We start from the raw sequence: 12,800 nt of genomic DNA, 5'->3' as shown, positions 1-12,800 counted from the left end.
CTGCAGTTTAGCTGACCTAGTCTCTGAACATTAGTCTGGTTGGATGCTCCAAAACACATGGGCGAGGGAAAGAGAGAGAAAGAGATGGACAGAAAGCCAGAGAGAGAGAGGAACAGAAAGACAGAGACAGAGAGAGGGGGCGAGAGAGAGAGGAAAAGAAAGACAGAGACAGAGAGGAACAGAAAGGGAGAGAGAGGGGGGAGAGAGAGAGGAAAAGAAAGACAGAGACAGAGAGAGAGAGAGGGAGAGAGGAAAAGAAAGACAGAGACAGAGAGGAACAGAAAGGGAGAGAGAGGGGGAGAGAAAGAGAGGGACAGAAAGACAGAGAGAGAGAGGAACAGAAAGACAGAGAGAGAGAGGAACAGAAAGGGAGAGAGAGGGGGGAGAGAGACAGAGGGACAGAAAGACAGAGAGAGAGAGAGAGAGAGAGAGAGAGAGAGAGAGAGAGAGAGAGGGAGAGTGACAGAAAGACAGAGAGACAGAGAGAGAGAGAGAGAGAGGGAGAGAGAGGGAGAGTGACAGAAAGACAGAGAGAGAGAGGAACAGAAAGGGAGAGAGAGAGGGGGAGAGAGACAGAGGGACAGAAAGACAGAGAGAGAGAGAGAGAGAGAGGGAGAGAGAGGGAGAGTGACAGAAAGACAGAGAGAGAGAGAGAGAGAGAGAGAGAGAGAGAGGGAGAGTGACAGAAAGACAGAGAGAGAGAGAGAGAGGGAGAGTGACAGAAAGACAGAGAGAGAGAGGAACAGAAAGGGAGAGAGAGGGGGGAGAGAGACAGAGGGACAGAAAGACAGAGAGAGAGAGAGAGAGAGAGAGAGAGAGAGAGAGAGAGGGAGAGTGACAGAAAGACAGAGAGAGAGAGAGAGAGAGAGAGGGAGAGTGACAGAAAGACAGAGAGAGAGAGAGAGAGGGAGAGTGACAGAAAGACAGAGAGAGAGAGAGAGAGACAGAGGGACAGAAAGACAGAGAGAGAGAGAGAGAGGGAGAGAGAGGGAGAGTGACAGAAAGACAGAGAGAGAGAGGAACAGAAAGGGAGAGAGAGGGGGGAGAGAGACAGAGGGACAGAAAGACAGAGAGAGAGAGAGAGAGAGAGGGAGAGAGAGGGAGAGTGACAGAAAGACAGAGAGAGAGAGAGAGAGAGAGAGAGAGAGAGGGAGAGTGACAGAAAGACAGAGAGAGAGAGAGAGAGGGAGAGTGACAGAAAGACAGAGAGAGAGAGGAACAGAAAGGGAGAGAGAGGGGGGAGAGAGACAGAGGGACAGAAAGACAGAGAGAGAGAGAGAGAGAGAGAGAGAGAGAGAGAGAGGGAGAGTGACAGAAAGACAGAGAGAGAGAGAGAGAGAGAGAGGGAGAGTGACAGAAAGACAGAGAGAGAGAGAGAGAGGGAGAGTGACAGAAAGACAGAGAGAGAGAGGAACAGAAAGGGAGAGAGAGGGGGGAGAGAGACAGAGGGACAGAAAGACAGAGAGAGAGAGAGAGAGAGAGAGAGAGAGAGAGAGAGGGAGAGTGACAGAAAGACAGAGAGAGAGAGAGAGAGAGGGAGAGTGACAGAAAGACAGAGAGAGAGAGAGGAACAGAAAGGGAGAGAGAGGGGGGAGAGAGACAGAGGGACAGAAAGACAGAGAGAGAGAGAGAGAGAGGGAGAGTGACAGAAAGACAGAGAGAGAGAGAGAGAGAGAGAGAGAGAGAGAGGGAGAGTGACAGAAAGACAGAGAGAGAGAGAGAGAGAGGGAGAGTGACAGAAAGACAGAGAGAGGGGGGAGAGAGGGACAGAGAGACAGAAAGACAGAGAGAGAGAGAGAGAGAGAGAGGGAGAGTGACAGAAAGACAGAGAGAGAGAGAGAGAGAGAGAGAGGGAGAGTGACAGAAAGACAGAGAGAGAGAGAGAGAGAGAGGGAGAGTGACAGAAAGACAGAGAGAGAGAGAGAGAGAGAGAGGGAGAGTGACAGAAAGACAGACAGAGAGAGAGAGAGAGAGAGGGAGAGTGACAGAAAGACAGAGAGAGAGAGAGAGAGAGAGGGAGAGTGACAGAAAGACAGAGAGAGAGAGAGAGAGAGAGAGGGAGAGTGACAGAAAGACAGAGAGAGAGAGAGAGAGGGACAGAGAGACAGAAAGACAGAGAGAGGGGGGAGAGAGGGACAGAGAGACAGAGAGAGAGAGAGAGAGAGAGAGGGAGAGTGACAGAAAGACAGAGAGAGAGAGAGAGAGAGAGGGAGAGGGACAGAGAGACAGAGAGAGGAATAAATGACATCATCGACTTTTGCTTGGAGTGGATCTGAGTTCAGCTGCACTACAGCAGCAGAGGAGTATGATGTCACTCTGGCCTACAGGCCCAACACACATACAAACACACACATGTGAACACACTCCTACTGACATACACACAACAGCTTTAACCTCGACGGCCACAAACGCACACGCTTGTTTTTACTAAGGCTCACCCAATTAAGCAGTCTGTTGGACAAACGAACAAGGCGCTGCTGCTCCGTGGCGGTGAAGTTACAGTCTGTCTTGGATGTGTGTGTACTGTATATGAGTATGTGTGTGTTGGAAGGTAGGAGGGGAAGAAGAAAAGAGAGAGAAAAAGAGGTGGGATAATCCCTGAGCAACATGTTTTATGTATCAACTTGCACACTGAGAAGAAACATGTTGTTGTGAAGGATTACATACATCCTCATAGTGTCAGACAACTCACACACTCTCCCCTCAATGTAAGAAGTAAATAGAGGAATCTAAAAAAATTGGATAAAATGTAGAATGGATTCTTTACATCTTTTAGGGGGGGAAAGTACACGTATAGACATATTTCACTGCTGACACCAAACCACTGCACTATGAGGTTAACATCTACAGTATATACAGTACTGCAAAAAGCTGTACTTGCCTATACACTATTGGTAAGACTGCCAAAGGTGATTTCCTCAGATGGAGGTTGTAATACTGTGCACTGCTGCTGCTGCACCTGTTTTTCAGGTCAATCCAACCAACCCACCTCAGGTGTCATCGCTGGCACTGTCAGCATCGTGCTCATCACACAGGAACACAGCATGTGAGCAATAAGGGCACACCAACACTTCTCTCTGTGTCCTCGGTTAGGAAATCATTAACTGTATCCTCATCGTTGTTACTCATTCCTGCTTTCATACACTGCATAACATCAACAATTTAAGCAGATGTATACTTAATAATGAGCCATTTATGGAAGCTGTGCGGTAATAAAGCCATCACATTTCTCTTTTCTGTTAATGCTGTGTATGAAATATTATTTCTGCTTTGGATGACCCATATCTCAAATACAAGCTTCTCTAACATATCTCTTTGTCTGCATCTCCTCCTTCATTGCTATAAATTGAATGAGAGATCTCCACAAGGGACACAAGCCTTTAACTGGATTCACAAGTATCCATGGGAGGAGATACTGCTCTGCAATTCCACATCCACACTTTGCTCTGTTAGACAATAGTACTCCCTCCTCCCATTGACTGCGAGTGCTTACACAGCGCAGTAAATATTATAGATATTTTCATTACCCACCAATGGCATTTATGTTACTCCGCGCTTATGCTCACTAACGAGCACCACACAGTCACTGCAACTGCTAAGTGAAAAATATTGGTTCAATAAAAACAATGCAGATGCCACGCAGAGGGGGACAGCAGGTGACTCTATAGGAGTGTCCGTTTGATGTACATTCAATATCTCATTTAGTAAACTGGTTGAGTGAAGCTGCTACAATCTGGTTTAAACTCCCTCTGCTGCCGTCCCTGATAGACACAGGTTATTGTTTAGGGAGTTAATCTGCTTACTGTTTCTCAGTAGGCATGTATTGATGGCATCAATCATCTGGGCAACAAACTGTGGAGCTTCATACAATACATCACTTCTGAGAAAGCATTCAGGACATCTTGAACTGGGACACAAGTATACAGAACATTGTTTCTCATTTGAAGGAATGAATCTTAAGAAACTCATGCTTCTGAGAAATTAAATCCAAAACTGATGTCATCCTTTTGCTCTCTCCTGAGTCATCCTCTCCCGCCCATAACATCACCAGGCTGAAGTATGCTAGTTTCTCCCTCTGCTAGCTAATAAGTAATGGGACAGCAAGTGGAACATGAGCGATATGTATCCCGTCCTGTCATTCCTGTTTAGTCTCATTCAGCAAAATGATAGCAATCAGCCAACAGGGGGGAAATTATTCATAACATACTACTCAGTAATCAGGGCAGAGGGCTGGTCCTCATCTTCCCTCCTTCTTTGTTTATTAGCAATCTTGGCTGTCGTGCACTGTTGACATTACTCTGGCACTGACTACACAAACTTCCTTGTACACCTACAATGATTTTTTTTTTCTTTAATATTCAACACATATCTACTACAACTACTGGTTAATCTGTACCAGAGAAGGAGCAGCCAGGTTTAAACAGCGAGGAAAAAGCTTAAAGTCATGCAAATACAGATTGAACCGAGAGCTGGAGCTCAAATAGCTCAGGTCTGCATCCCAGACACACAAACAAACACAGGCGCACCTCTGCTGGGTGTCAAGTTTAGCCAGTCAGCTGATGACATGTCAAGTCCAGAGAAACAACATGGAGCTGCAGAGAGACAGGAGAGGAGGATGGGGGAGGAAGGATTAGTTTGTTTTTACCGTTGCAGAACTGCAGCAGTGATGAGGTGTCATACAAGCTGCTGTAGCTGGAAAACCCGTCCTCCATTCTCAGCCTCTGCTCCGCTCCTCTGTGCTCAGACTGTTATCCACCACTCCTTGGCTCCTTCTCTCCCCTCTCTCTCTCTCTCTCTCTCTCTCTCCGTGTCTCTCTCTCCCTGGTGACTCCCCTCTGTTAGTTTATCGTTCACTTGGCGTCTAAGGCGCTCCCTCCATTCACTCTGCACGGGTCAGGCTCCCTGGGTGAGTCACCATGGCAACCCATTCACGATTATGTCATGTGAACATCCAATTCCTCTCCTTTTCCTCTTCGTATTCCTCCCCCCTCGCACAAAAAAAGTGTCCCGAACTACAGCAGAAAAACACTCCCAGCGGAGGCACTGTGTGTCGTTAGCTCTCACTGATTACCGGCAGAAAAAACGCTTTAAGAGGGCTTGAGCTGAGAGCGCTCTGGCGTAGGCAGTTACTGTGTTCGTGTGTGAGTGTGTGTGAGTGTGTGTGTGTCTGAGTGTTTAGATAATGCTCGGGACAGCCCAGCCTTCCCCTGTCACAGTGCGGACAAGTCAGAGCACAGGGGGCTGGGCCTGTCAGATAGATCCTCCTCCTTTAGGTTGGTGAGAGAGGAGAGGAGAGGAGAGGAGGAGGCAAAAAACAAACGAATGAAGAAAAGCAAACCAATAGTTAGTTACTAGAATGACTGAGGGACAGTGGGTCTTTAGAGAGCAGTGCCACCTTACCACACACGCACGCGCACGCACACACGCACACACACACGCACACAGTTGTAAGTGTACGGAGTCACATGGGGACACACCATAACAAACCAACGTCACATCTTTCCCGCAGCCTTCACTGAATGAACTGAACACTGCCAGGGGATCTCTACTGTGTCGAAACATGATTACCATTCTGTCCTCTGTCTGTCTTATCTGGCCCACTGCAGACTGCACAGAGACGGAGGGATCCTTAAAACAAGGACATGAGGGGGAGAGAGTGGAGGGGAGACTAGGGGACGGATGAAAGAGAGAAATAAAAATGGGATAGAGGGGGAGGGGTATGGGGGAGAAAAAGAAAGAGTGAGTGCTTGAGGAGGGTGAGGGGAAGGACCAAATTAAAAAGTGAGCAGGATGGGAATTTGGGGGGGGGGGGATCCTACAGAATAAAAGGGGGAAATTGGGTGGTTCTTAATTCTGACTGGTGGTTTTGTACATACACGTGGGGGGGGGGGGCTCTTTGCATTATTTATAATTCAAGCTTGCAGGAAAAATAACAAGGCTAAAGAAACCAGAATCTGTGGCCTATATTCAGCATGGAACCAGCCCCCCTTTCATTCCTAGATCACAAGACAGAACCGAGAAAATGACACAAAGGCAAGGGATGCTCTAAAGGCAGCAGTGGAAGAGACAATGAATTTGTATAATTTGTCCACGTGAAGCTCCTTCTATGCAAGTATTTGTCAAAATATCTACAATCCTTTCTTGTTCAAAGGTGGCCCGGCTAGATGTGACCTTTCACAGGAGGATAAAAGGTTGCAGCACCTTTTTAATGGGAGATGAGTAAAGCCTTGATCAGTTTATGGTTCACGGCCTCCATGTTGCTGACCTCACAGCTGCAGCCCTCTCTCTCCCTCAGGAAAACACTGCACTCGGCTTCACTTATTAAACAAGAACATCGAGCCACTGACAGATCTACCAAGCCTGGTAGCAGACAGGATTATGTGAGAACAAACAAGGTGCTCATTGTGACGCAGCATTGGGTCAATGTTGCATTTGCAAGCTGCAATACTCACAGGGATATTATAATTTCAAAACACTCAGAGAGTAAGATTGAGTGTTGACCTTTTCACCATTTGTACACATTGCTTGTTGTCCGCATCTAATACTCTTACGACTAGAATGTGTAAAAGAAATGTCCCGAGGTATTTGCATTTATATGCAATCAGTCCTCTGATGCTCTAAAGCACTAAACAGCCACAAGGTCTGTATTTGATTCATACACTGAAAGGAATTTCATGCAGTTCATGGCCCAGAGTACAAGAGACACAAAACATAAACATCCTTTGTGTTTTGTTCTGAAGGCTGCAGTCACAGTGTTTTGTCTAAGGGGTACGGATTACTGTAAATCTCTTTCTGGGAGAAGATTTTGGGATCTAGATTAGGGACAGGTCTGGGTTTTTATTGTGTGTCTGTCTCTCTGTGCATATGCTCACGTGAGAAGAGGCAGCTCAGACTGGGCTATATTCCCCCCAGTATCCACCCCCATGGGTCTGTAAACCCCACCTACAACCCAGAGGGTGGCAGGTGGTGGGACCGCTGCTGCTGCTGCTCCACCGCTCCTCATCCCATACTTCCCCATTGTTCCCCCCTTCAACCACCCAGCAGTGAATCCAGAGGGTACACACACACACACACACACACACAAACACACACACACACACACACACACACACACTAACACAAACACACACAGCAAATTAAGCCCTGATAAGCTACAGTATCTTACCATAGAACCGCCGACAGGGGTTCGGTGTCTTACTCAATATCACTTTAACAAGACTTCAGACTTGTTTTGCTTTCACACCTGCCCCCCTGACTCTATTTTTTACAGCTTCTGTTCTTTGGAAGTGCTAAGAAGTTGTATTCAAACTGAGGGGGTGGTTCATTTCTTTTTCTGTTTTTCTTCTTCTTTTCAGACAGAAACTGCTGACATTCTTTTTGTCTACAGATGATCAGTCAGTCTGTCAGTGGGGCAGGATTATACACGATCAAATCCAGAGCTAAGGAGGAAACAAGGTCAATCCTCTGTATGATCCGACCGCCATCTGTGTGCCTCGTCCTGGTTATTGGGCAGCTTTGTGCTTTACACTGAATTAATCCATCCTGGAGTTTAATAATTCATATTAACACTGAATTTAGACAAAGCCTTGGGAGATGATATATTTTATTTAGTCAATCATGTCTGGCTATATACACTCCTCGACAGTTGTCGACTTTGTCAAATAAGATTTACAAGGGCCTCATCATGATAAAGGAAAGTAGATTAAGTCCCACTCCCAGGTCAATAAGAGGGGAATCTATCAAATCTAATATTCAAATGTCGCAGCAGGTAACAAAGGTCACCCAATATGTGCCAAAGCAAATGTATGAGCCAGCCAGAAAGCCTGTGTCATTTTAACCAGGTAAACAAAATCACAAAAATACTAAATTTTAATATATATATATATAAACTGCCCTACTTTGATCTTTTGACATCATAGCTTAAGATTTGGTTGATAAAATAAAGATCAACTCCCAAAGTTTGACCTGTGCTAGTGGTTAACCCAGCAAGATCGACTTGAGTCCATAAAGAAAAATTTTCTCATCATGAAGTATGTGCTAGAAATGTGACCTAGTTTCGGAGGTGGGTGGCGGGGGGATCCAGCAGAGTGATAACATTTAGTCACAGCGCTGCATCAGAACAAGAACACAGGCTGCATCAGGCGGAATAAGAGGACCATCATCATAAATGCTGCATTCAAACCAACCCCACCTGCTCTGTGACTTATTCAGGTCAATGATCTACCTTCATAACTGTCATCTCTATTGCATTATTACAGCTTGAGTGTGTATATTTCACTGCACCATGTATGTGTGTGTGTGTGTGTGTGTGTGTGTGTGTGTGTGAATATATTGATTTAAGATATTTTATCTTACTTGAATTTGACTTTTTGCAGTGTAGCTACTTCCGACGTCTCCATCTTTATCTTTTTTTTCTCTCCTCATCTTCCCAAAGCTGAACTTTGATTGATGATGTCTTGTCATTGTTCATTCATCCTTGTTCAGGAAAAAAATAGTAACGTGGTCAAATCGTTATTTACACTAGGCTATATGCCAGTGTGAACTAGCCTCAGCAATAATATAAACAGGGGTGACTAGTTCAACCCTGTACACAAACTGAACCGAAAGAAAAGCATTTGCTTCCATCCAAGTGCATCAGGCTGTCGTTGGTTGGACGGGAGCGGTGTTAGCATGTTAGCTAGCTGGCTAACGAACGAACTAGTTCACTCAGGTCCAAACCATGTGGACGTCAAGCGAGCTAAATGCTAACGTTAGCATGCTAACTTGCGTGCCATTGTAATCAAACTTTATTTAGATGTCGCCTTCAAACAAACAAAAATGCAACTTGACGCGCTTTACAGGTGATTGACAAATGATAGGATGTTAAAAATGAATGTAAGCCAATGATAAACAACAAGTTGTTAAGATTTGAAAAAAATATATAAAAATTAAAACAATTAGGATTATGAAATACTACACAAAATAAATAGACAGTCAAAAGTCAAAAGAGTTAAATATAGTTAAATACATAATAATGATCAACATTTATATTTTAGCAATGCAAAATAGAATAAAATAAATAATAACGATAAGAATAAATATACATAATGTAAATATAAAACACCAGACTAAATTAGAGGCCTTAAAAAAAAAAGTTTGAAAATATCAACATTTTCAGCTAGTAGCCGAAAGGCCGTTCCAGCGACTTGGTGCGCAATGTTTTGCAGAACAGCTAAAGGATACGAAGGTAGTAGTGGTAACATGAAGGCAGTGAAGATGAAAAGATGGCAAATTATTACAAATGTCCGACAGTGACATTTGTAAATGTCACAGTAGGAAAAGCACAGGCGTTACTGATAACTTTAACAATGGCTCTGCTCTATTCAAGAGACAAGGAAATGAATGTCATCATTTACACCTGTGTTTTCCACTCACTCCAGCAAAATCAAAAATGTAGATCACATAGATGAAGGCCTACTTAATTTCACCTCAATGTAAACAGTAGTTGCGAGTCACCATCCATGGCTAAAAAGGAAAAAGTTCATATTGAGTGTAAATGTGTTTGAATACTTAATTCTGTGACCAACATAGATATAACAAAAATTTGTGTGTGTGTGATATCATTGCACAGAAACGAGTCCTCGGGATGAGGACACCCACGGGGTGCTCTGTTGTGGGCCACACAAGCAGCAGCAATGCCAGAAAATGATGTTATGATTCAGGAAAACTGGGTCACCACTTGTGTTTTTAGTGCAGTCATTTGGTCATGGTGTCTAACAGCACTGAGCATGTAGAAATCCACTGCCAGACAAAAATTATTGAAGACACATTTAATAATTTTAGAGAAAGAGTCGTAGGGTTTTTGCAATATTTTACATCACAGTAAGACTTATTTAATGATTAAATGACAACTATTTTTCATTTTTATTTTAACAGCAAAACTCTTTGGAGTCTTTGGATCGGTCCTTCTTTTCAATAACGGTACTCTATGGGAGAATGGAACGGATTTCTGCTTTCTCAGCTTTTAAAGCCTTAAAATAAAACAGTAAATTCGGGCCCTGCTGCGGTGCTGTGGCTACAGTCACTTAAAGTAAACAAGGCAACGCTTATTGGAGTCAAGGTGAATGATAGTGAAAGTGTCTGGTAGCTCAGACTTGAAACACGACAAATCTCCTGTGAAGTCTCTATGGATGCCGTCTCAAAGACAGACGAGGGAGAGAAAGTGAAGGCAGGCGAACGTAGAAGTGGGAGAATCTGCTTTTGGTCTGTAAATAGCTCATAATCCTGAGGCTGTAGCGCAGCGTTACATGTCCTACTCCAGATCCTCTTCCCTGTGTGGTGTTATTTATAACCCTGTCAATCACACGTCAAATGGCACTGAAGAATTATAGATCACCAAACCACTACGGTTACCTTTCAGTATGTCACTCCCTATTGCACAGGGTTATAGTAAAGTATCACCCTATATGCATTGACCAACATAAAAACTTAATATCATCTTGTGTTTTACAATAAGCAGGTTAAAGTTTGTAGCTTTAAAACCAGATTTGACAAGTTTATGATTTATGTTTCAAATTTTTGTTGTATGACATAAATTATGCCTCCTAATATCTCCACTGTGAATTTCAAGGCTGTACTTTACTGCACATTATAAAGTGTCCAATGTTGACCCCCAACCGCATCTGACTATCACCAGCTGCCACTTAGCAACAATAACTGTAAGAACCTCTGCCACAACCCGGCTCAAAGATTGACAACGAGGGAAGACCACATGAGTACTATAAAAAAACAGTAGCCCAAAATGTGAACCTACTTGAGCAATTATACTTGTGTCACCACTAGTTGACAGTCATGGACTCTGAAGACAAATAACACAGGTTTACTCAAAACTTATGTGATAAGCCATTAAGTAGTAACACACGGCCGAGGGAATCTGGCTGAATGCACATTTCAAGTCAATTCATCTGCCAAAAGTAGAACTCCTTAAAAGGTTAACACTTGATCCAAATGTAAACTTGAGATCAGCCCCAGTTTGTAAACAATATATGACTCACTGTTAACAGAATATTCTTCCAGAACTAACTCCCTCATTTCAAGAAGATTTCTTCTGCTTCAGTGATGAAAGATTCACAATTTATTAACCATAAAAAATACGCCTCTGACTCTGTTGAGATTGTACAGTAGGTCCCTGACTGAGTCACCGTTTTGAGATCAAAGTCAGATCAGTTTTATTTATGTAGCCCAGGACCACAAATCACACATTTGCCTCAATGGGCTTTAACATTTGTACAACGTACAAAACCCCCAGTTTGGATTAGGAAATAGTCTTTAAATCCTTCCTTTAACATGGAGGAAAAAGGGAACAAACTGCAAGAGAGGCAGGAGAGGAGGGTTCCTTCTTTCAGGACAGAGTGGGCAGACACGCATGACAGATATCGGCCATGTGTGGAGAAGGATTCGATTTTCACTGAGCACACAGGCAAACACTTTGAGAGGACTGATATGAACAATCAGGCAAGAGGAAAAAAAGCAGGTCAGTATTATTTTGCACAAAAAATATGACATTCATAACATCATGACACGACGTCAAAATCATAATGTGAATATTACTTGAGCCTCTGTTGCTCCTGTGTTGAACTTTGGAACCTCTTCCCGTCTCCTTACTCCCCGCCTGACCTCCTCGCCTCCACACTAATGATGCCATAGATGGAGGGTTATAAACCTCACTGACTTCTCCACGACTAATCTATATGATAATGAGGCATAACTTGGACACAGAAGTGGAACAGTCATTGGTGAAAGTCTGTGGAAATCTGCTAATGTGACAGCCGGTGCGTATGGTCACTAAAAAGCAGGAAACTTCACCTTGCAGGTCAGAGGGGGACATTGTAATTCGTCAGCCTCCCACGACTGTGGAAATGATCCATTTATCTAAAAAACGGCAATCTACATCCACGCACACTGTGGATCCCAGAGTGAACTGTGTGTTCTCTCAAGCGACGACAACATTAATCACATCTGACTTGGCCGCTGAAACATCCATGTACACCCTTCCCCCCCATTTCCTGAACCTGAGCAACCAAGAACTCTGCTCTAGCCCACTCTGTCCCTCTCTGTAGAAGCCTATTCGCACACACACACACACACACACACACACACACACACACACACACACACACACACACACACACACACACACACACACACACACACACACACACACACACACACACCTTTGTACATAATGTCATGTTTGACTCACCACCTTACACAGCATAACACTATAAATTCTCTGTCTTTTCGTTCCATTTCATGTTTACTCTTAATATCTGCTGCATCAAATGCCTTTCGTCTTGCACTTTCCAGTCTCTCTGTTTCCGCTCCTTTCAAAGTCAAACAGCTCAGTCCTTCAATTGATTTTCTAAAATAAGCTCTGCTAATGAGGAGACCTGCCGTCTGCAGTGCAGAGTTTACTCTGCTTCACATAGGTTGCAGCCACATACTCTCTGTAAAATACACACACACAGGAAACTGCAGGTGACTGTGATGAAACCTGTGAGACAAAAATTACCAACTTCAGGCAGTTTGATAATGAGAGGAAGAACATCAGCAAAGCTACTTTCTGCAGATGCAGGGCCAATGTAAGCCGGCCGTGACCCTGACATCATCTCTCATCTCCATTTTTGAACACAGCATACAACGTGCGCACACACACACACGCGCACACACACACACACACACACACACACACACACACACACACACACACGTCTCCAATACAGCATCTGTATTGCAGGTGGTGGACACTAGATGCTGATGGG

At 44.1% G+C, this 12,800-nt stretch overlaps 1 protein-coding gene across 7 annotated transcripts in view; it reads right to left on the bottom strand.

Annotated features, from left to right (window-relative positions):
* The window catches only part of eml1 (EMAP like 1), a 45,463-nt gene that overhangs the window by 30,659 nt on the left and 2,004 nt on the right, over positions 1-12,800 (bottom strand). Inside the window, exon 1 of one of the 7 annotated variants that reach the window (XM_035611371.2) lies at positions 8,356-8,698. The exons of 1 other annotated variant lie outside the window; for it this stretch is intronic. Coding sequence is in view for 5 of the 6 variants with exons in the window: in XM_035611365.2 (XP_035467258.2) it covers positions 4,646-4,712 (67 nt within the window). In the remaining variant the exon portion in view is untranslated. Of the gene's footprint in view, positions 1-4,645; positions 5,249-8,355; positions 8,699-12,800 lie in introns of those variants that run through there. 5 more of the 7 variants (XM_035611365.2, XM_035611366.2, XM_035611369.2 and 2 more) reach the window with 5 other exon arrangements.

This window comes from Scophthalmus maximus, chromosome 15, assembly GCF_022379125.1.
Source record: "Scophthalmus maximus strain ysfricsl-2021 chromosome 15, ASM2237912v1, whole genome shotgun sequence".
NCBI classification, from domain to species: domain Eukaryota; kingdom Metazoa; phylum Chordata; class Actinopteri; order Pleuronectiformes; family Scophthalmidae; genus Scophthalmus; species Scophthalmus maximus.
Note: the sequence above shows the minus strand (reverse complement) of the source record. Positions and strands in the feature narration are given on the sequence as shown.